The 22558-nt window shown below is 48.1% G+C and overlaps 1 protein-coding gene across 1 annotated transcript; it reads right to left on the bottom strand.

Annotated features, from left to right (window-relative positions):
* Positions 1-1120: 1120 nt before the first annotated feature.
* On the bottom strand, positions 1121-18898 carry GML (glycosylphosphatidylinositol anchored molecule like). Its single transcript, XM_078071652.1, has 4 exons — positions 18801-18898; positions 18547-18635; positions 17998-18105; positions 1121-1410 (listed from the first exon to the last, which is right to left on the bottom strand). The coding sequence occupies exons 1-4, from the start codon at positions 18896-18898 to the stop codon at positions 1121-1123; spliced, it is 585 nt and encodes a 194-aa protein (XP_077927778.1).
* Between the last annotated feature and the right edge of the window lie 3660 nt (positions 18899-22558).

The raw sequence follows: 22558 nt of genomic DNA, 5'->3' as shown, positions 1-22558 counted from the left end.
GCTTGGGCCCTATGGCTCGCATCCTTTCCCCATAGAACCGGACCCTCCCTGACCCCCGGGGCTGCTGGGCGGGCTGCTCCCTTGCCCGTCATTCTACTCGTTTCCGGATTTTGGAGATGTCCAGCTCAGGCATGCATATTCTTTTTTACATGTTTGTGGTTATTTATAGTTTCTAGAAGAGGAAAGACTGAAACAGTATCAGCCTCCTGACTGGTCATAATCTGAGCAGGGAACTAAGCATTGGTGTCGCACGCTGTCATGGCTGCACAGCATGGTGAATATACTAAAAAAGACCGAATTACACCCTTTGAAATGATGAATTTTCTGTTGTGATAATTTTATCTGATTTAAAATCAGGTTTAGAGAAGGAGGAGAGGACGAGGGCGAAAGAAGGTGTAGCTCTTGTGCTCCCTTCACGTCTCTTTTCTGACCCGGACCCTGTGTGCAATGAGAATGACAGCAGCAGCCCAGAAGTCCCCCTGCCATTTCAAGGCACTCACCAGCTGGCCCTGAGCCCCTTGCCCTTCTCAGAGGTCAGCATCTGAGGAAACCTTCTCTCGCCGGCGTGAAGACAGGTGCCATTTTGACGGAGGACTCCGGTTCATGCACGACTTGTCTGACCCACACAAAGGCACCGGGCACAGTGCCCAATGTCAGGCGCTCATTGTCTATGTGCTACCTTATCGCCAAGCACCCTCCTGCGACCATCGTCCCGACCTGAAACCGGAAGCATGGAACCTCAGGTGGCCTCAGCTGCCTGTGGTCTGGGCATAGCTGGGACCGCTCTTTCAGCCGACACGTGCGCTGTCCCCTGTAACTGTTCTGATTTTCATTTGAAGACTCGATCTCTGTATGCTAAAGTGGCAAGAAGTTTTGGTCTACTTGTGAGATGATGTCTAAAGAGGAACAAACAGATCAAAAGCTAAAACCACAAAGAAATCTCCGGGTAAGCAGTACCCAAACAATGATGTTCTTTATTTCTCTCTTGAAATATGCTGGAAAGGGGTAACCGGCCAACTGGGAGGCCTGTGGGTCAGGGTCCCTGGCTCACAGGGGAGGAAAGGAGAGTGAACTTGCTCTGAGGAATGGGGGGAGACATCAGGCCCTCCAAGAGGGCTTCTCATGTCAGTATATTGCTGACTAGGATGGAGGCAACACTCAGGAAAAAGGTTGACTCCCCCAGGCGCACAGTTCCTTCTAACTCCTCTTCAATTGTATAATCGGGTAGGATATCCCTCTCGAAATTAGTAGGTCCTCCCTCATTGCAAGTCATACTATTACAACAGTGAACAAAATAAAAACTATTAGTTTTAAGGACTCTTGGGGCTTCAGGAGGTGTTTGGGATGGATATAAAAAAGTGCAGTTGGATGTACAGTTCTTGTAGACGTATAGTTCCCGAACATTCAAACCTAGAGATAGAGATGAAAATAATTGATTTCAGTTTTCTGCTTGCAAATATCAAAGCACACTTCACCCAGTACTAACTAGCTCCATGCCCACATTCTACATCCGCAAATGCTACGTTGCCTAGAATTCTTCACTGATAAAGATGTCCAAGTAAGGCCACTAGAGGGTCTGGTTCCTCCTTGAACAACTTCTGGAGATGTTTTTCTGTCTACACTGCCACCTCGCCTCTGCCTCGGGCTCTCTAAATAGTAGGATGGCACCTTGGCGCATGCCTGTACACATGAAATGCCCTGTTCGTTATTTGTCCTAAGAATTCCAGGGCTCTATAAATAGAATTGCTTCTGTCCCACAGGATCACACAGCCCCTGAAGTGCAGTGCCCCTGGAAGTGTGGCCCTCACCTGAGTTTCTGCAGTTGGGAGTGCCCCTCGGCCAGATGTTCCCAGCTCCCGGCCCAACATATAAACGTCGATGCACGCTTAATGCCAACCTGCTCCCCTGCACAGACTGGACGCTCTGTCCCAAGGAGGGTCCCAAACTACTGTGATGACCTTCCCTGGTGGACACACCCAATAGCCTCGGCCAACCAATGCCACTGGCTCGTTCTGAGGCCTCCTTCGAGAGTCCTTGAGTTCAATTCCTCGGCTCTCATTCATGAGTTCTGTTCCCCTGGTGACCCCAGTGTTTACACCTTACTTTCTCCCTGGAATTTGCCACAGTTGATGTATCCATTCATGGCTCTGGGGTTAAAGAGAAGGAACGAACAACCGGCTCCAGTCACTTGCTTTTCTTTATTTGCCATGTAACGGACTTTAGAAAGTTCAGTACCGTACTGCAGAGTGCATATTCGTAAGTCGATGGCCGAGTGGATTTTCATGAAGTGCTGCTCATAACCATATAACCAACTTCAAGGTCCAGAAACAGAACTGGATGAAAACCCTCGTTTCCTGCTTCTGTCCCTCCATCAGGCGCTATAACAGCAAAGGCCAAAGATAAGAAATGTCTCGATTTGTAAGCCTGTATGTTAATTTTGTCTGTTGTTGAACTTTGTGATTATGAATCCTGCATTGTTTCTTTTGGTGTCTGGCTTCTTTTCTCTACTTTGTGTTTGGGAAATCCACCCCTGCTATGGCCCCGTTGTATATTGTTTACTCTCATAGTTGTATACTTTTCCACTGATGAATATTCCACGGTTGATGGTTGATGGACATTAGGATTGTTTCTGGCTCTTGTCTATCCCCAAAGAGTGCTGCAAGGAATATTCTTGTCCTCCTCCTGAGGTGAGCGTGTGTGAGTTCTTTATAGGTGGTAATGCTGAGTCTTTACGATGCATATGTATGGCTTTAGCAGATGCCGCTGGAGAGTTTTCCAGAACGGTTGTACCTATTTACACTCCAAAGGATCATGTACACTTTGAAATCTTGCCACTTCATGAGTGTTTGTGGTGTGGAGTGTTGTGAATGTTTAATCATTCTTTTGGGGTTACCGTATCATGGTTTTGAGTTGCGTTTCCACCAAAAACGATGACGTTGAGCATCTTTTCAAAGATGTATTACCCATTTGGGTATCATTTTCTGGTAAACAGACTTCAAGCCTTTTTGCTCGAATTTCTACCCAATGATCTGCTTGTTCAATTGTTCATTTATAGGACGAAGTTCATTCTATATACTGAATACAAGCTCCTGAGCAGACAGTGTTTTGACGGGCTTTCTCTTCATCTGTGGCATCGTTTTCACAGTCTTTCCGTATTTTCTCGGGGATAGAAGTGAATTTTTATGTAATCCCATTTGCCACTTTTCCCACGTGACCAGCACTATATTGTTCGGTTTTCTTATTCGTAATTATCCAAGGATACAAAGATATTCTTCTACATTTCTCTTAAAAAAAAAAACCCTCATTCTTTTTATTTTAGAAAGCATCTTTTTAAAAAGATTTTTTTTTTATTTGAGAGAGTGAATGAGAGAGAGAGTGATTGCACGCACAAGCTGGGGGAGAGGCAGAGGGAGAGGGAGAAGCAGACTCCCCTGCCGAGCAGGGAGCCCGATGAGGGGTTCAATCCCAGAACGCTGGGATCATGACCTGAGCCGAATGCAGAAGTTTAACTGATTGGAGCCAACCAGGCACCACTAGAGGGCATCTTTCAACTAACATTTTAAAAAATTTTATTTAAATTCAATTTAGGTAACGTAGTGTATTATTAGTTGTAGAGGTGGAATTTAATTAATCAGTAGCATACAGCACCCAGTGCTCATCATAGCAAGTGCCCTCCTTAATGCCTGTCTCCCAGTTACCCCATCCCCCATCCACCTCCCATCCAGCAACCTTCAGTTTCTTTCCTACAGTTAAGAGTCTTTTATGGTTTGCTTCCATCTCTGCTTTCATCTTATTTTATGTTTTCTTCTCTTCCCCTACACTCACCTGCTTCGTTTCTTAAATTCCACGTATGAGTGAGATCATATGGTATTGTCTTTCTCTGACTTATTTCACTTAGTTAATACCCTCTAATTACATCCAGGTCATTGCAATTGGCAAGATTTCATTCTTTTGGGTGGCTGAGTAATATTCCATTGTATATATAGACCACATCTTCTTTATCCATTCATTTGTCAATCCACATCTGGGCGCTTTCCATATGTTGGGTATTGTGGACATTGCTGCTATAAACATTGGGGTGCATGTGCCCCTTCAAATCACTATATTTGTGTTCTTTGGATAAGTACCTAGTAGCCCCGGGCTCTTTTAGTATTTACATGGAGATCCGCAAAGCACCTGAAGCTGCTTCTTTTGTGTCAAGTAGATACAGCGAGTAAGATCTCATCTACCCACCAGTGGTGAGTACAGACAAGCATCTTTCCCCAATACCTGCAGGGCCAACCTTGTCAGAAAGCATGTAACTAGATACCTGTGAGATCTCTTTTCTCCTCTACAGGTCTATTTTTCAACCACGACACCAACATCAGACTGTCAAAATGATTGGCGAAATGATATAAATAATCTTGAGAGTTAAGAGTGCAAGTCCTCCTGCTTTTCTCCTCTTCCACACGATTGCCTTGGGCATTCCTAGCCCTTCATATTTCCATAAACATTCGGATATTTGGAATCAACGTGCACACCCACTCGCAAATGCGCGGGCGCACATGCAGACACACACACACACTCACCCACATTGACCTGCTGAGACTCTGACTGGAATATCATGGAAATTTTAGATTAATTTGGGGAGAACAGCCATCTTACCTCTACCAGGTTTCACCATCCATAGGCCTGGTGTATCCGTTTATTTAAGTCTTCCATTTCAATTGCGTTTTTTGCTGTTTCGATGTGGAAATCTTGGAGAGATCTGGTTGCATTTCTTTCTAGCTATTGTGGTGCTTTTTAAAATGCTACGGGTTTCCTGAAAATTTCATCTTGAATTTGTTGTTGCATAAAAATACAATTGATTTTTTTGAACTGATCTTGGAGTACTGACCTTGGATCCAGGCCATCGCCTGACTGTGCGTGTGTGTGTTCTACACACCGCACACCCAATCCCCTCTAGTCTCTCATTACTTACTGTCCTATGGCACATCTGTCAAACACAATGAATGACCACTGATAAATTCTTATTAACTCAACTCCACACTTTATTCAGATTTCATTCATTTTTCCTTAACATTCTTTTCCTGTGTCCACGACCCCATGCAGGATACTGCATCATATTGGGTGGGGTATAACTTATCGACAGTAGGATTCTATTCCGATTTGGCTAGTATTTTTATATCTCTGGTCATAAGAGAGGATCATCTGTGATTTCCATTCTTCCAATGTCTTCGCTGGGCTTTTGGGTTGGGGTTAGGCTGTCATCGGGCAGGGGGAATGTGTTGGGGAGCAATCCTCCTTGTTTATTCTCTGGAAGCGTTTGTGAAGATTGGGCTGATTTCTCCTATAAAGCTAGTGGGGAATTTGCCAGAGAAGCACTCTCTACTCGGGTAGGTTTTCCAGAAATGAGTCAGGACACTTCAGCTTTACGATGTCATTGTGGGTCAGATGTAGTTAAAATGTGTTTTTCAAGGTACTGTTCATTTCATCACGCAGCTCAGATTGATCACAAGAAGGCTATTCATAATGGCTCTTATTATCTATTCAAGGTCTGTACGGTCTCAGGGTTGCCTCCCTTTTCATTTCTGATAATGAAATTATGAATTTTATGTTTCTGCCTTTGATTTCTCCTACTGTTTTACCAATACTATGAATCCTTCCAAAGAACCAGCTATTGGCTTTGTGGGGATCTTATCTGTTTTGTGTTGTTTTTGTCTTCCTATTTCAAGGATTTCTGCTATCCTCTTTACATTTCCTTCCTCATTGCTTTGGGTGGATTTCCTATTCTCCTCCTACCTTCCTGAGTGGAAGCCTAGGGCCTTTTCACCCTTTATCTCCTCTACTAGATGCTGGGAGTGTTCCCTATTTGGCTCTCGGCACCGCTTTAGCTGCTCTCCACTCGTTTTTCCCATGTCATAGCTTTCTAATCGTTGAGACCTCAATATTTTCTCATTTCTGTTGTGGCTTCTCTTTTGGTGATTGGTCATAATTCCTAAGAAGTGGAGGATTTCCCAGTTCTCTTCTGAGTCATGATTTCTAGTTTAATTCCACCGTAACAGAGAAGGAACTCTAAATAATTTCAGTCCTTGTTGCAAACGTCAGAAGCGACCTTGTGAAGCGCGTGTACTTGCTCCTGTGTGGCTCTGCTGCTATATATATAACGATCACTCCTGGTCTGTAAACGGCATCGCTCAGACCTTCTGGAGCTGAGGCCAGCAAACAAGAGCCTGCGGGACAACCCCGGTCCACCAGCTGCGTCTAGCAGTCAAGATTTGTTGGGACATAGGGATGATCACTATGTGTCCCCATCCTCTGTGGCTGCTTCCACCTCCTCACGGGCAGTGCTGGGTACTTGCAACTTGGACTAGATGGCTTACAAAGCTGAACACGTTTGCTCTCTGACCCTTTACAGAAAGACTTCTTCCACCGGGGCTGTAAGCTGCAGTAAGTTTTGCCTCCTTGCTCTGGCACCTAGAAGCTATGGGGAGATGTGTTAACAACAATCACGCTGTGATTGTGGATCTACCTACAGTTCCTAAATTCTATGGAGGATTTTTCTGTGTGTATCTTCATCCTGTTATTGGGCGTGTGGGCATTTACACGGCGGTTTCTTCCAGGTTTTCTTACACCTTCCTCTCCATACAGTGATGCTCTTCACACAAGTGACGTTCTTGTGTTAATGTTCCTTTGCCTCAGTGTGGGCGGAAGAGCTTTCTTTGGCCAATATTTAAGTTGTATACCACGTTCTATATTTTATTTGCAAACTTTTTACATTCCTTTTATTTTATTAGTTTTTAAAGATTTTAATTATTTATTTGAGAGAGAGTGAGAGAGAGCACAGGTGGGGAGGAGAGGGAGAGGCAGGCTACCCGCTGAGCAGGGAGCCTGACGCGGGGCTCGATCCCAGGACCCTGAGATCATGACCTGAGCCAAAGGCAGACGCTTAACCAACTGGGCCACCCAGGAGCCCCTACATCCTCATTTTATTATTATTATTTTTTAAGTTTTTTAAAAATTTATTTGTCAGAGAGAGAGTGCACACACACAAGCAGGAGGAGCGGCAGGCAGAGGGAGAAGCAGACTCCCTCCTGAGCAGGGAGCCCGACATGGACTCGATCCTAGGACCCTGAGATCAGGACCTGAGCCTAAGGCAGCCGCTTAACTGACTGAGCCCCCCAGGCGTCCCTACATTCTCATTTTAAAGCATGCCTCTATTAAGCAGAATATATTAATTTCTGTGTACTCCGAAAGTCTTGGGTTTCTAAGTGTAGCCATTTTAATGTTAATGTAAGTAATGGTATGTTAGATTTTAAATTGCTTTTCCGTTAAACGTTTTACTTTTGACAATTGGATATAAAAAGCACTTGCAGGAAATACAGAAAGATCCTGTATAACTTTACTCAGTCACTTCCAATGATAACATCTTGCAAGACCGTAGTACACTATCACAACCAGGCCACTGGCTTTTAAAATAGTAAGGAGAAAGAACAGTTGTATCACCATAATCATCCCTCACATGGACGCACTGACATCTTTCCCACCCAAATGCCCTGCCATGGACGCCCCTCCCCATGTGCACAAAACTAATCTGGGGTCCACTTCTCTAAGTTGTTCATTTCAAGAATGGCCTCTAACAGGGACCATGGACCATGGAGTTGGCCTTTCTTGTGCAGCGTAATTCCCGGGACATTCATTCAGGTTGATGTATCAATATCTGCTCTTTTTTACTGCCGAGGAATACCCACGGGGCAGATGTACCATGGTTTCTTTACCCTTTACGCACTGAAGAACACCCAGGATAAGTCTGGGGGTGACATGTTACAAATTAATCTGCCATCAACAACCATGCATTGTTTTATCTAATTACTCTGGGGGAAACCCTCAGAAGTGCAATTTTGGGGATGTATGGTAGCTGTGCGGTTAGTTTTTAAGAAACTGGACGGTGGTCCCCATCTTGGCTGCCCCATTTTTCATTGTCACTGGCAAGGTATGAAAATCTGGTTTCTTGGGGCACCTGGATGGCTCAGTCGTTAAGCGTCTGCCTTCGGCTCAGGTCATGAACCCAAGGTCCTGGGATCAAGCCCTGCATCAGTGGGAAGCTTGCTTCTCCCTCTCCCCCTCCCCCTGCTTGTGTTCCCTCTCTCGCTGTCTCTCTGTCAAATAGATAAATAAGATCTTTAAAAAAAAAAAAAATCTGGTTTCTTTACCATCCTGGCCAGCATTTGGGATGGTCACTCTTTTTTACTTTGGCCACTCTGATTCATGATATCTAACACTGTTTGTCAATTTTCATTATCCTAGTGGCCAAAGATGTTCATTGAAAATCTGTTCATGGGTTTACCTGCTACATATGAATCCACATCGGTGAAATATCTCTTCATGTCTTTGGCCTTGTTCTAATGAGATTGGCTGCATTTTTGCTGTTGAATTGTGAGAGCTGTGTATATATATGCTCAAGACATCAGTCTTTTGTTGGATATGTGGTTTGTGCGCTTTTCCTCCCGGTCTGGAGCCTGCCTTTCCCTCTTCTGAACAGGGCCTTCCACACGGAAATATTGATCACTGGTGCACGTCCCATGTCAGCAATTCCCTTCTTATTGGTCGTGCTTTCTCATCAAGGCTAGGCCCTCTTTGCCTAGCCACAGATGCCAACGACTTTCTCCTCTGTGCTCTCTTTTCCTAAAAGTTGTAGATTTTACCTTTTACATTTAGCCCATGATCCTTTGGAGGTAAGTTTTGAATACGATTTGAGGTTTAGGTCAAGATTCACTTTTGCCCGATCAAGTTGAAGAGGCTATCTTTCTCCACCGACTGTGTTTGCACCGTTGCCCAAAATCACTCGGGCATATGTGTGTGGAACTCTTTCTGGGGTCTCTGTTGTGTTCCGGGGACTGTGTCTGTCCATCACTGAGACATCACTGAGTTTGAGCGTGGGTCGAAGCTCAGTCTCTGAGGTTCAGAATTTTTCCGAAGAGGTGTTCCATTTACCTGCACAACCCCAGAAGTCAGCAAATATCCTGCAGGGGAAAATATGCAAGCATTCCAGCCCTCTGAAGGCTCTTGTCAACTCATTGTCTCGGTATCCACCAGGGCCACTCGGGAAAACTGAGCCCCTGAAGCCCTATGGGGGTCAGTTATTAAATCCAGGTGTTCTAGCTTCCATGAGTGGGGGAGGAGCTGAGAGATGGACGTGTATCAAGGGCAGGCTGGCGATCAGAAGGATAGTCCAGAACCAGGTCTAATACTTGGAGCTGAGGCTGGGGGGAAGAGCCCACTTGGCAGGAAACTATCGAACCCATGCTTCTCCCGTTCCGGGCCATGCAGAGAGAACTCTTACAGAGATGTCTGAAGTGCTCGCCTGACACCTGTCGCCTCTGCAGCCCAGCAGCCAAGCAACGACTGTGCTCTTAGGAACCGCCTCTTGGGAGAGGGGGAGGAGCAAGATGGCGGAGGAGTAGGAGACCTGGATTTCCTCTGGTCCCAGGAATTCAGCTGGATAGGGATCAAACCATTCTGAACACCTACAACCTCAAGAGGAGATCGAAGAAAAGAAAAGCAGCAACTCTCTGAACAGAAAAGCGACTACTTTCTGGAAGGTAGGACGTGCGAAGTGAATCCAAGGCAATATTCGGGAGGATAGACGGTGGGGGAGGGGGCCTCCGGCGGCCCCTTTGGCAAGTGAGAGACCCGCGGAGCACAAAATCAGAACTCTTAGAAGTTGGCTCCGCTGAGGGACGTCACTCCAGTGGCTGAGCGGAGGGGGAACCCTCGTGGGATAGTGTGGTCTCAGGACCCTCGGGGTCACAGAAAGACCGGGGGTGCCTGAGTGTGGCAGAGCTCCCGGGTATCCGAGCGGGGAAACGGCTGCAGAGACGGAGCCGAGGCGTGGGCTCTCAGCTCGGGGTTGTCATACACCATGATCCGCGGCACAGTAGGGCCACTGCGCTTCCAGCAGGGACCCAACAAGCGGCAGATCCGGGGAGACTCCCCTTCCTCCCCCGGGAGGAGCGGCGTGGGAGCGCACGGCAGGGATCTGCTGGGTTTGGAGACTCCTCACAGGGTTGGGTGCCAGAGATAGAAAGGCGCGGTCACAGGCCGGGTGAGCACGGAGTGCGGCCGGAGACCGGGGAGACGGGAGTGATTGACTGCTTTTCTCTGGGGGCGCACTGAGGAGCAGGGCCCCCAGTTCTCGGCTCCTCTGGGGCGGAGATTGGGAGGCCGCCTTTTTCACTCTCCGCCTCCAAAGCTGTACGGAAAGCTTGCAGGGAACAAAAGCTCCCGAGAGCAAACCCGAGCAGATTACTTAATCCGGACCGGCAAGGGTGGGGCAATTCCGCCTCCGGCAAAGACATTTGGGAACCACCGCAACAGGCCCCTCCCCGAGAAGATCAGCAAGAACAGCCAGCCAAGACCAAGTTTACCGATCAATGAGAACGGCAGAACTACAGCGCTAGGGGAATACTGCACATAGAATCCATGGCTTTTTTACCATGATTCTTTAGTCTTTCAAAGTTAATTATTTTTTAACTGTCTTTTTTTTAATTTTTCTTTTTCCCTTTTTCAACCAACATCTTATCAATCCCTTTTTTAAAAAACATTTTGTTTTTTCATTTTTAGAGTCATGTTCTATACCTTCATAGTAGTTACCCTTATTTTTGGCATATATATATATATATATATATATATATATATATATATAGTTCTCTCTTTAAAATTTTGAGATACAGTTTCTTCTAACATCAAAATATACCCTAAATCCCTAGTGTATGGTTTTGTTCTAGTCTCCTGCCTGATCACATTCTCTCCCCTTTTTTTTTCTTTCTTTAAAAATCCTCTTCTTTCTTTTTTCAAACAACTTATCTTATCACTTCCTTTTATAAAGTTTTTTATACTTTTCATCTTTACAGTCGCATTCCATCCCTTCATCGTATTAACCCTTATTTTTGTACATATATAAGCTTTTCCTTCTTTAAAATTTTGGGGGGCATTTTCTTCTAACAGACCAAAATACACCCAAAATCTAGTGTGTGGCTCTGATCTATGCACCAGCCTGATCATATTTGTTCATATTCTGTTTTTTTTGTTTTGTTCTGTTTTTGTTTGTTTTGATCTATTTCTTTTTTTTTTCTTTTTTTTTCTTTCTTTCCCTTTCTTTTCCCCCGGCTTCAGTCTTTTCTGATTTGTTTAGAGTATATTTTCTGGGGACGTTGTTACCCTGTTAGCATTTTGTTCTCTCATTCATCTATTCTCTTCTGGACAAAATGACAAGACGGAAAAAATCACCTCAACAAAAAGAACAAGAGGCAGTACTGACTGCCAGGGACCTACTCAATACGGACCTTAGTATGATGTCGGAACTAGAGTTCAGAGTGATGATTTTAAAGATACTAGCTGGGCTTGAAAAAAGCATGGAAGTTATTAGAGAAACTCTTTCTGGAGAAATAAAAGAACTAAAATCTAACCAAGTTGAAATCAAAAAGGCTATTAATGAGGTGCAATCAAAAATGGGGGTGCTAACTGCTAGGATAAATGAGGCATAAGAGAGAATTAGTGATATAAAAGACCAAATGATGGAAAATAAAGAAGCTGAGAAAAAGAGAGATAAACAACTACTGGATCACGAGGGCAGAATTAGAGAGATAAGCGATACCATAAGACGAAACAACATTAGAATAATTGGGATCCCAGAAGAAGAAGAAAGAGAGAGAGAGGGGCAGAAGGTATATTGGACCAAATTATAGCAGAGAACTTCCCTAATTTGGGGAAGGGAACAGGCATCAAAATTCAGGAGGCACAGAGAACCGCTCTCAAAATCAATAAAAATAGGTCGACACCCCGACATCTAATAGTAACACTTACGAGTCTCAGAGACAAAGAGAAAATCCTGAAAGCAGCTCGGGAGAAGAGATATGTAACCTACAATGGTAGAAACATTAGATTGGCAACAGACCTATCCACAGAGACCTGGCAGGCCAGAAAGGACTGGCATGATATATTCAGAGCACTCAATGAGAAAAATATGCAGCCAGCCAAGAATACTATATCCAGCTAGGCTGTCCTTGAAAATAGAAGGAGAGATAAAAAGCTTCCAGGACAAACAAAAACTAAAGGAATTTGCAAACACGAAACCAGCCCTACAAGAAATATTGAAAGGGATCCTCTAAGCAAAGAGAGAGCCTAAAAGCAACATAGACCAGAAAGGAACACAGACAATATACAGTAACAGTCACCTTACAGGCAATACAATGGCACTAAATTCATATCTTTCAATAGTTACCCTGAATGTAAATAGGCTAAATGCCCCAATCAAAAGACACAGGCTATCAGATTGGATTAAAAAACAAGACCCATCAATATGCTGTCTGCAAGAGACTCATTTTAGACCCAATTTAGACCCAAAGACACCCCCAGATTGAAAGTGAGGGGGTGGAAAACCATTTACCATGCTAATGGACACCAAAAGAAAGCTGGGGTGGCAATCCTTATATCAGACAAATTAGATTTTAAACCAAAGACTGTAATAAGAGATGAGGAAGGACACTATATCCTACTTAAAGGGTCTATCCAACAAGAAGATCTAACAATTGTAAATTTCTATGTCCCTAACATGGGAGCAGCCAATTATATAAGCCAATTAATAACAAAAGCAAAGAAACACATCGACAACAATACAATAATAGTGGGGGACTTTAACACCCCCCCTCACTGAAATGGACAGATCATCCAAGCAAAAGATCAACAAGGAAATAAGGGCCTTAAATGACACACTGGACCAAATGGACTTCACAGATAGATTCAGAACATTCCATCGCAAAGCAACAGAATACACATTCTTCTCTAGTGCCCATGGAACATTCTCCAGAAAAGATCACATCCTAGGTCACAAATTAGGTCTCAACTGGTACCAAAAGATTAAGATCATTCCCTGCATATTTTCAGACCACAATGCTTTGAAACTAGAACTCAATCACAAGAGGAAAGTCGGAAAGAACTCAAATACATGGAGGCTAAATAGCATCCTACTAAGGAATGAATGGGTCAACCAGGAAATTAAAGAAGAATTTAAAAAATTCATGGAAACAGGTGCCTGGGTGGCTCAGATGGTTAAGTGGCTGCCTTCGGCTCAGGTCATGATCCTGGGGTCTTCGGATCGAGCCCCACGTCCGGCTCCCTGCTCAGCAGAAAGCCTGCTTCTCCCTCTCCCTATGCCTGCCACTCTGTCTACTTGTGCTCTCTCTCTGTCTCTCTGTCAAATAAATAAATAAAATCTTTAAAAAAAATTCATGGAAACAAATGAAAATGAAAACACAACTGTTCAATATCTTTGGGATACAGCAAAGGCAGTCCTAAGAGGAAAGTATATAACAATACAAGACTTTCTCAAGAAAGAAGAAAGGTCTCAAATACACAACCTAACCCTCCACCTAAAGGAGCTGGAGAAAGAACAGCAAATAAAGCCTAAACGCAGTAGGAGAAGAGAAATAATAAAGATCAGAGCAGAAATCAATGAAATAGAAACCAAAAGAACAGTAGAACAGATCAACAAAACTAGGAGCTGGTTCTTTGAAAGAATTAACAAGATTGATAAACCCCTGGCCAGACTTATCAAAAAGAAAAGAGAAATGACCCAAATCAACAAAATCATGAATGAAAGAGGAGACATCATAACCAACACCAAAGAAATACAAACAATTATAAGAACATATTATGAGCAACTCTATGCCAGCAAATTAGATAACCTGGAAGAAATGGATGCATTCCTAGAGATGTATCAACTACCAAAACTGAACCGGGAAGAAATGGAAAACCTGAACAGACCTATAACCACTAAGGAAATGGAAGCAGTAATCAAAAATCCCCCAACAAACAAAAGCCCAGGGCCAGATGGCTTCCCAGGGGTTTTCTACCAAACATTTAAAGAAGAACTAATACCTCTTCTTCTGAAACTGTTCCAAGAAATAGAAATGGAAGGAAAACTTCCAAACTTATTTTATGAGGCCACCACTACCTTGATCCCAAAACCAGACAAAGACCCCATCAAAAAGGAGAATTACAGACCAATATCCTTGATGAACATGGATGGAAAAATTCTCACCAAAATTCTAGGCAATAGGATACAACAGTACATTAAGAGGATTATTCACCACGACCAAGTGGGATTTATCCCCGGGCTGCAAGGTTGGTTCAACATCTGCAAATCAATCAACGTGATACAATACATTAATAAAAGAAAGAACAAGAATCATATGATCCTCTCAATAGATGTAGAAAAAGCATTTGACAAAGTACAGCATCCTTTCTTGATTAAATCGCTTCAGAGTATAGGGATAGAGGGTACATACCTCAAGATCATAAGCCATCTATAAAAAACCCACAGCGAATATCATTCTCCATGGGGAAAAACTGAGAGCTTTCCCCCTAAGGTCAGGAACGCGGCAGGGATGTCCACTATCACCACTGCTATTCAACATAGTATTAGAAGTCCTAGCCACAGCAATCAGACAACAAAAAGAAATAAAAGGCATCCAAATTGGCAAATAAGAAGTCAAACTCTCACTCTTTGCAGATGATATGATACTTTATGTGGAAAACCCAAAAGACTCCACCCCAAAACTTCCAGAACTCATACAGGAATTCAGTAAAGTGGCAGGAGATAAAATCAATGCACAGAAATCAGTGGCATTCCTATACACTAACAACAAGACAGAAAAAAGAGAAATTAAGGAATCGATCCCATTTGCAATTGCACCCCAAACCATAAGATATCTAGGAATAAATCTAACCAAAGAGGCAAAGGATCTGTACTCAGAAAACTATAAAATACTCATGAAAGAAATTGAGGAAGACACAAAAAAATGGAAAAACGTTTCATGCTCATGGATTGGAAGAACAAATATTGTGAAGATGTCAATGCTACCTAGAGCAGTCTACACATTCAATGCAATCCCCATCAAAATACCATCAACATTTTTCAAAGAAATGGAACAAATAATCCTAAAATTTGTATGGAACCAGAAAAGACCCCGAATAGCCAGACGAATGTTGAAAAAGAAAAGCAAAGCTGGCGGCATCACAATTCCGGATTTCCAGCTCTATTACAAAGCTGTCATCATCAAGACAGTATGGTACTGGCACAAAAACAGACACATAGATCAATGGAACAGACTAGAGAGCCCAGAAATGAACACTCAACTCTATGGTCAACTAATCTTTGACAAAGCAGGAAAGAATGTCCAATGGAAAAAAGACAGTCTCTTCAACAAATGGTGTTGGGAAATTGGACAGCCACATGCAGAAGAATGAAACTGAACCATTTCCTTACACCACACACAAAAATAGACTCAAAATGGTTCAAAGACCTAAATGGGAGACAGGAGTCCATCAAAATCCTAAAGCAGAACACAGGCAGCAACCTCTTCGACCTCAGCTACAGCAAATTCTCCTAGAAACATCACCAAACGCAAAGGAAGCAAGGGCAAAAATGAACTATTGGGACTTCATCAAGATAAAAAGCTTTTGCACAGCAAAAGAAATAGTCAACAAAACCAAAAGACAACTGACAGAATGGGAGAAGATATTTGCAAATGACATATCAGATAAAGGGCTAGTATCCAAAATCTATAAAGAACTTCTTAAACTCAACACGCAAAGAACAAATGATCCAATCAAGAAATGGGCAGAAGACATGAACAGACATTTCTGCAAAGAAGACATCCAAATGGCCAACAGACACATGAAAAAGTGCTCAACATCGCTCGGCATCAGGGAAATCCAAATCAAAACCTCAATGAGATATCAACTCGCACCAGTCAGAATGGCTAAAATTAACAAGTCAGGAAACGATAGATGTTGGCAGGGATGCGGAGAAAGGGGAACCCTCCTACACTGTTGGTGGGAATGCAAGCTGGTGCAGCCACTCTGGAAAACAGTATGGAAGCTCCTCAAAAAGTTGAAAATAGAGCTACCCTACAACCCAGCAATTGCACTACTTGGTATTTACCCCAAAGATACAAATGTAGGGATCCGAAGGGGTATGTGCATCCCGATATTTATAGCAGCAATGTACACAATAGCCAAACTGTGGAAAGAGCCAAGATGTCCGTCGACAGATGAATGAATAAAGAAGAAGTGGTGTATATATACAATGAAATATTACTCAGCCATCAAAAGGAATGAGATCTTGCCATTTGCAACAATGTGGATGGAACTAGAGGGTGTTATGCTGAGTGAAATAAGTCAATCAGAGAAAGACATGTATCATATGACCTCACTGATATGAGGAATTGTTAATCTCAGGAAACAAACTGAGGGTTGCTGGAGTGGTGGGCGGTGGGAGAGATGGGGTGGCTGGGTGATAGACACTGGGGAGGGTATGTGCTATAGTGAGCGCTGTGAATTGTGCAAGACTGTTGAATCACAGATCTGTACCTCTGAAACAAATAATACAATATATGCTAAAAAAAAAAGAAGAAGAAGATAGCAGGAGGGGAAGAATGAAGGGGGGGAAATGGGGGGGGGAGACGAACCATGAGAGACAATGGACTCTGAAAAACTGAGGGTTCTAGAGGGGAGGGGGGTGGGAGGATGGGTTAGCCTGGTGATGGGTATTAAAGAGGGCACGTTCTGCATGGAGCACTGGGTGTTATACACAAACAATGAATCATGGAACACTACATCAAAAACTAAAATGATGTAATGTATGGCGATTAACATAACAAAATTTTTTTTAAAAAAGGGAAGCACTCTTGGTCCAAAGGCCCGGCAATGGGGATGAAGGGATGGACGCGCAGCAGGATAAAGGGAGGAGACGCCAGAGTCCCCTGCTATCCGCCACTGTGGAAAACCACAGTGACCTTCCAGAGCAAGTCTCTGCTTCACCTCAGCCTGCAGACCTCAGGCAAGCTCTCTCTGGGCCAAGTCTACCCCAGAGCCACAGAGGGTGAGGTGCTTGGAAACAGAGTCCACAGCCCACTTCAGGAGCAGTCATCCCAACGTGTGGATGCACAACTCATCCAGGTCTCCCAGAGGGAGTGTAGCCCTGATGGTGGGTCTTTTTTCCTTTTGTAATGCAAGTGCCCCACAAGCCCTGACTGCTAAGCCATCCACTTCAAAGATGGCTATCTGGAATAAACAAGTCACCAGCCACTGGACCAGATAAAGAGCCAGCAGCCCCACACCACCCACCCCGAGGCTCCTTTGCTTTAGGGATCTTGGTTGGTTTCCATAGGTGACCACTTGGGTGTCCTGTGTTTTCTCTTCCCGCGCTTTCAATTCCTACTCTCATGTTTTATTTATTTAAGATTTTATTTATTTGAGAGAGACAGTGAGAGAGGGAACACAAGCAGGGGGAGTGGGAGAGGGAGAAGCAGGCTTCCTGTGGAGCAGGGAGTCCGATGCGGGGCTCGATCCCAGGACCCTGGGATCATGACCCGAGCCGAAGGCAGACGCTTAATGACCGAGCCTCTCAGGCGTACCCCCCACGCTCATGTTTTAAATTCACCAATAAAAGATGGGCCCAAGAAACCCTGGGTCCCCACCCTTGACCCCAATAAAAGCAGAATCCCCAGCCCATGACCTCTCTCTCTACTACCCAGGACATCGCTGTGTGCCTCCAGGAGCGCCTTGTAAGCTCCAGACTTGTAAGTGACAACCCCTGTCACTTCAAAGTCCCCTGATGGTTACTGCTGAGGGCCTCTTGCAATCCTATTAAGAACCACAAGGGCCATTCCAGCCACATGGCCGCATTACTGAGAGGCCGAGACCTGCACACTACAGGTGCCCCCTGCAGGGACAAAGGACAGATCCTAGCTCCTGCCCGAGTCCCCAGTGCGGGCATCGGCACTTGGTACAACCAAGAGGTGGCAGTTAGAGCCTAGTGCCTGGGATGTGCTCCCAGGATGTGGGTAGAGCAGGCCAAGGGCCATGGGACTGGGTACAGAGAAAGAACAGATTGGACCTGCTCCCTGCAACTCACTAAATCACAAAGTGTAGGAAAGACAGACAGGTACTTACGAATAGAGACTATCAGACAGCGCCTGACTTCATAGGCACATACCCGGACAGTTGGACAGCTGAAGGTGTTGATGACCGAACAGTCATGGCATTTCAAACTGTAGGTCCCTGAGAGAAAACTAAGCAGCATCAGGCTCCAGCGTTTTCCGCCCTGTTACCAGTCGGCTACACCCTCCCCTGGCAGGTGACACCCTGCTACAGGCAGGATTAGCTTGGGGGCAGAAGCCAGGAGTTGCTCCTGTTCCCAGACACCAAGTGAGGGAACCCTGCGCTCTGCAGATAAGCTTCATCCGTCTAAGGAAGCCTGACAGTCCTAGAAGGCCGGTGCCCACCCAGATGCCGCTGGACTCAGCCACTCCTGCCCACTCCAGATGAGGAAGGGCCGCATCTAGAAACCCCCTCCGGACCCTCTCCTAGCTCACCCTGTGCCCACTGACGACGGAGGGCTCTGCTGGCTAAGATGACAGGAATTGCACTCAAATTCTTCCTCTGACCCTGGATAACACATAAATTCTTATCGCCTCCCAGACAGCCAGAGGGGATACTTACAAGTTGATATATTTTGATTGCTGACCAACGGCCAGCCAACGGCGAGGAGCAAGGCACAGAGAAGCATCGTTTCTCGCAGGAACTTGAACCTATAGGTGAGGAGACGCAGGGTGCATGTCAGCAGGCCCCATGCCTACAGAGCGCCCCTCACAGGATGCGTGTCTGCCGGACCCACGTGAGCAGAGAGCAGGGCTCCTCAGGGAGGGTCAGCGTGCCCCAGCCACCCGCACGCGCCTCTCGGCTCCTCTCCCCACCTGCACTGCATCCCCCCCAGCAGGGCCCCAAGCTGCTCCACCAGGCACTGGGGGGGAGGCCTTTCCCAGCAGGAAGGCTTCCCCCCTCGTGACTTCATGTTGCGGGAAGTCCTCCTGCCTGCTCTCCAACAGGCAGAGTTCCGCCAAGGCAGCCAGGCCCTGGGGCCGCCTCCACCTGGGGCTCACCCGAGGTCCCTGCGCCCCCAGACGCTGCTCCTTATGTACTCGTTGATCTCAAGAGCAACTTGGGGAAAGTGCCAGAACGTTGTCCATCTGGGTGTTCCCTGCTCCCACCAGCATCTGGACAAACGTGGGGGAAGGGAAGGTGCCAGAAGCCTCACTTGCACGCCGGCCACAGTGTGCGCCAGGAACGTTCTGCTACCAGCCCGCCTCTGCGGAGTCAGGTGGCCCCGAAGTGCAGGCCACAGGGGGGCTGGGGACCCCACAGCTGAGCCCAGACCCTGGCACTCTGCTCCAGGATGGCCCCCAAGGCACCGGGCAGGGCCTGCCTCTGTACTATGTTCCCATGGGGCCCCACGTGCACCCCAACCCTGTGTCCAGGGTCCTTCGGGAAACCGCCTCCCCTGCCCCAGCAGCTTGTCTCCCTGGATGCCCCATCTGCCTTTTCAGGGTCAGGAGCAGTCACCAGTGCTCAGGGGGATGCATCTCTGCATGGGGGTGGGGGTGTCCCCTGCCTGGAGGGGGAGCCTGACTGAGGAGGAGCCTGGCACCTGCCTGACCGGGTCTCCCTGAGGGTGAGGGAGGCCACCTGCCTGAGAGTGGGGGACACCTGTCTGAAGGGAGAGGTGACAGCCCGAGGCTGTGAGCGTGCCTGACTGAGGGGAAGCACCTGCCTGAGGTGATGGAGAGTGGGGAAGGGGGGTGGGGGGATGGGGGCCACCTGTCTGAGGGGCCGGGAGGGGGAACCACCTTCCTGAGGGGGGTTGGCCACCTGTCTGAGGGGGTGTCCCTGGCTGAGGGGCATCCACCTGTGTGTGGGGGACGGTCTTCCCGAGAGGTGGTGGCTGCCCTTTTGAGGGGGAATCCCTGGCTGACCGGGGGGCCACCTGTCGGGGAGCATCCGCCTGTCTGGGTAGGGGAGCACCTACCTGATCAGGGGCCACCTGTCTAGGAAGAAGCATCTGCCTGAGAAAGGGGCCGCCGGTCCTGGGGGTGAGCACCCGGCTGAGAGGGGGCCGCCTGTCCAAGTGGGAAGCCCCTGGCTAAGGGGGTTGCTGCCTCTCTGGGGGGAAGCATCTTGCTGAAGGGGATGATGGCCGCCTGTGTGGGGGCGGGATGAGCACTTGGCTGAGACGGACGCCGCCTTTGGGGGGAGCACCTGCCTGAGGGAGGCTGGCCACCAGCTGGAGGGAGGAGCAGCTGGCTGAGGGGAGAGGCCGCCTGTCTGCGGGGAGGCCCTGGCTGAAGGGGGGGCCGCCTGTCCAGGGGGCGTGACCGCTTGTCAGAGGGGACCACCCTGCTGAAGGGGTGGTGGCCACCTCAAAGGGGGAGTCCGCTATGTGAGGGGGGCCAACTCTCAGTGGGGGGGAGCCCCTGGCTGAGGTGGGGGGCCGCCTGACTGGGGGAGCCCCTGGCTGAGGTGGGGGGCCGCCTCTCTGACGGGAGCCCCTGGCTGAGGTGGGGGGCCTCCTGACTGGAGGAGCCCCTGGCTGAGGGGAGGGGCCACCTGTCTGCGCAGGCCCCGTTGCCGCAGGGGGAGACGCCTTCCCTGTCGGCAGGGGCCGCCTGCACCCCTGCTGTCCCCACCCTGCGAGGACCCCCCCCAGCCGGTGGCACGCCCCCTGGCGGTGGGGCCGGCCTGCCTCCCGCCCCAGGCCTCCGCCGCCGCTCCCCCACGACAGCCCCTTCCCACTCCGCCCTGCCGGCTCCCTGAGCCCACGGTCCGCAACGACCCATGACGACCACAGAGAACCTTCTGGAACCCTGGGCGGGTGGCCTGAGACCGTGGGCACGGCGGGGTTCGGAGGCACAGCCGCAGCAGGTGAGCAGGAGGACCCCGCGCACCACAGTCGCGCTTCCCACAGCAGGAGCGCGTCCCCAAGGCTGTCTGCGTGGGCGTGGCCAACTCCCGAGGGTCTCTGCGCGTGCGCGCGCGCCGGTGCGCCTGCGCTCTCAGGTTCTAGGATTCCAGAAGTTTCGGCAGGCATCGAAGGCCCCGCCCTCACAGAGCCGGGAGGCGCGAAAGGTTCCAGTAGGTTCTGGGGACTTACCTCACAGGCCCAGCAGCACGGCAGTTCCCTGAGAGAAGGTTGGGTGTCTCTGGGAAGGGGGAGGGGAGGGACGGCGAGGGGTTCCAGAAGGTTCTGGGCGTGGCCCAGGGCGGGCCTGGGCGGGGGGCATCCCTCTGCCCTGGGGTCTCCGCCGCACCAGGACCCCTCCCAGAACACCTCTCCCTGGCTCTGCGCCTGCTCCTTTCAGGCCCTTTGTGCGGGCTGAATTTGATGTCCTTTTCTTCGTTTCCGAGGTGGAGACGAGAGCCTGGGCTGCCAGCCCTCCGACCTTTCCTAACGCATACTGGTGGAGCCTGCCTTTCCTTCCCCGGCCCTTGGGGCCATCCATGTCGGGCTGTGTTTTGTCACCTTGTCACTGCCACGCTGTCCCGAATACTTTCCATCTTCTGCCGGGAGTGCTGGGGGAGGGGGCTGCGAGGTTTGCAAGGGTGTGAATTGGCGAACGGGACGATTTCCTCCATTTTCCCTGGGACCACGTCTTGCTCGGGCCGGTGTTCAGGAAAAGGTACTCAGAGTTTCTCGAGTCCTTTTGCATATGAAACCTCCATGCCTCCCCGCCGGGAGACCCAGCTGCGAGAGCAGGCCCTGCCCGGTGCCTGGGGGGTCGTCCTGGAGTAGAGTGCCAGGGTCTGGGCTCCGCTGTTGGGGGCCCAGCCCCTCACTGCCCACGCTTTGGGGCCACCTGATTCTGCGGGGAGGGGACGGGTGGGGGTTGGGTGTGGCAGAAGGTTCCTGGGTCACACTGCAGCCTTGTGCCCCTGAGGCTTCCGGCATCTCCCACACTGTAGTCCCCCCCTTCCCCCCACGTTTGTCCGGACGCTGGTAGGAGCAGGGAATATCTGCACGGACAACGTTCTGGCACTTTCCCCAAGTTGCTCTTGAGGTGGGGGTCAACGAGTACATAAGGAGCAGCATCTGGGGGCGCAGGGACCTCGGGTGAGCCCCAGGTGGAGGCGGCACCGGGACCTGGCTGCCTTGGCAGAGCATTGCCTGAGGGAGAGCAGGCAGGAGGACTTCCTGCAAGATGAAGTCACGAGGGAGGAAGTCTTCGCGCTGGGAAAGGCCTCCCCCCCAGTGCCTGGTGGAGCAGCTTGGGGCCCTGCTGGGGGGGATGCAGGTGCAGGCGGGGAGAGGAGCCGAGAGGCGCGTGCGGGTGGCTGGGGCACGCTGACCCTCCCTGAGGAGCTGTGCTCTCTGCTGATGTGCGGGGAGTGTTCACACTCTCCGTGCCTCTGTGGTATTTAAAAAAGTGTGGACGTATAGAATGTGCAGATAAATATATCAAGAGAGCTTCCTTGCAGTTCTTTTTAACATATTTCTTCGTTTCATTTATTTGGGTATTTGAAACTGATGGCAGTTTATACTGCAGACGTGTTGGATATATTTTATTGTAGACTCAACACTAAAAGAAAGTTGAAGTCAATAGTGGACAAACGTATGTTACATGTTACGTACCTGTTCAAACCTATGTTCTGCTGTCCTTTGAAAGATAATTCCTCTAGGTAC

This window comes from Halichoerus grypus, chromosome 5, assembly GCF_964656455.1.
Source record: "Halichoerus grypus chromosome 5, mHalGry1.hap1.1, whole genome shotgun sequence".
Taxonomy (NCBI): domain Eukaryota; kingdom Metazoa; phylum Chordata; class Mammalia; order Carnivora; family Phocidae; genus Halichoerus; species Halichoerus grypus.
The sequence above is the reverse complement of the archived record's forward strand: the minus strand, read 5'-3'. Positions and strand labels throughout refer to the sequence as shown.

Bases quoted from the DNA above. Each gene is read 5' to 3' on its own strand.
- GML (XM_078071652.1), bottom strand. From the start codon at position 18,898: ATGAAGTCACGAGGGGGGAAGCCTTCCTGCTGGGAAAGGCCTCCCCCC. The intron at 18,636-18,800 runs GTGGGGAGAGGA...CCTCACCTATAG, and splicing joins CTGGGGGGGATGCAGTGCAG to GTTCAAGTTCCTGCGAGAAA. The intron at 1,411-17,997 runs GTAAGTACCTGT...CTCTATCTCTAG, and splicing joins CTGTCTGATAGTCTCTATTC to GTTTGAATGTTCGGGAACTA.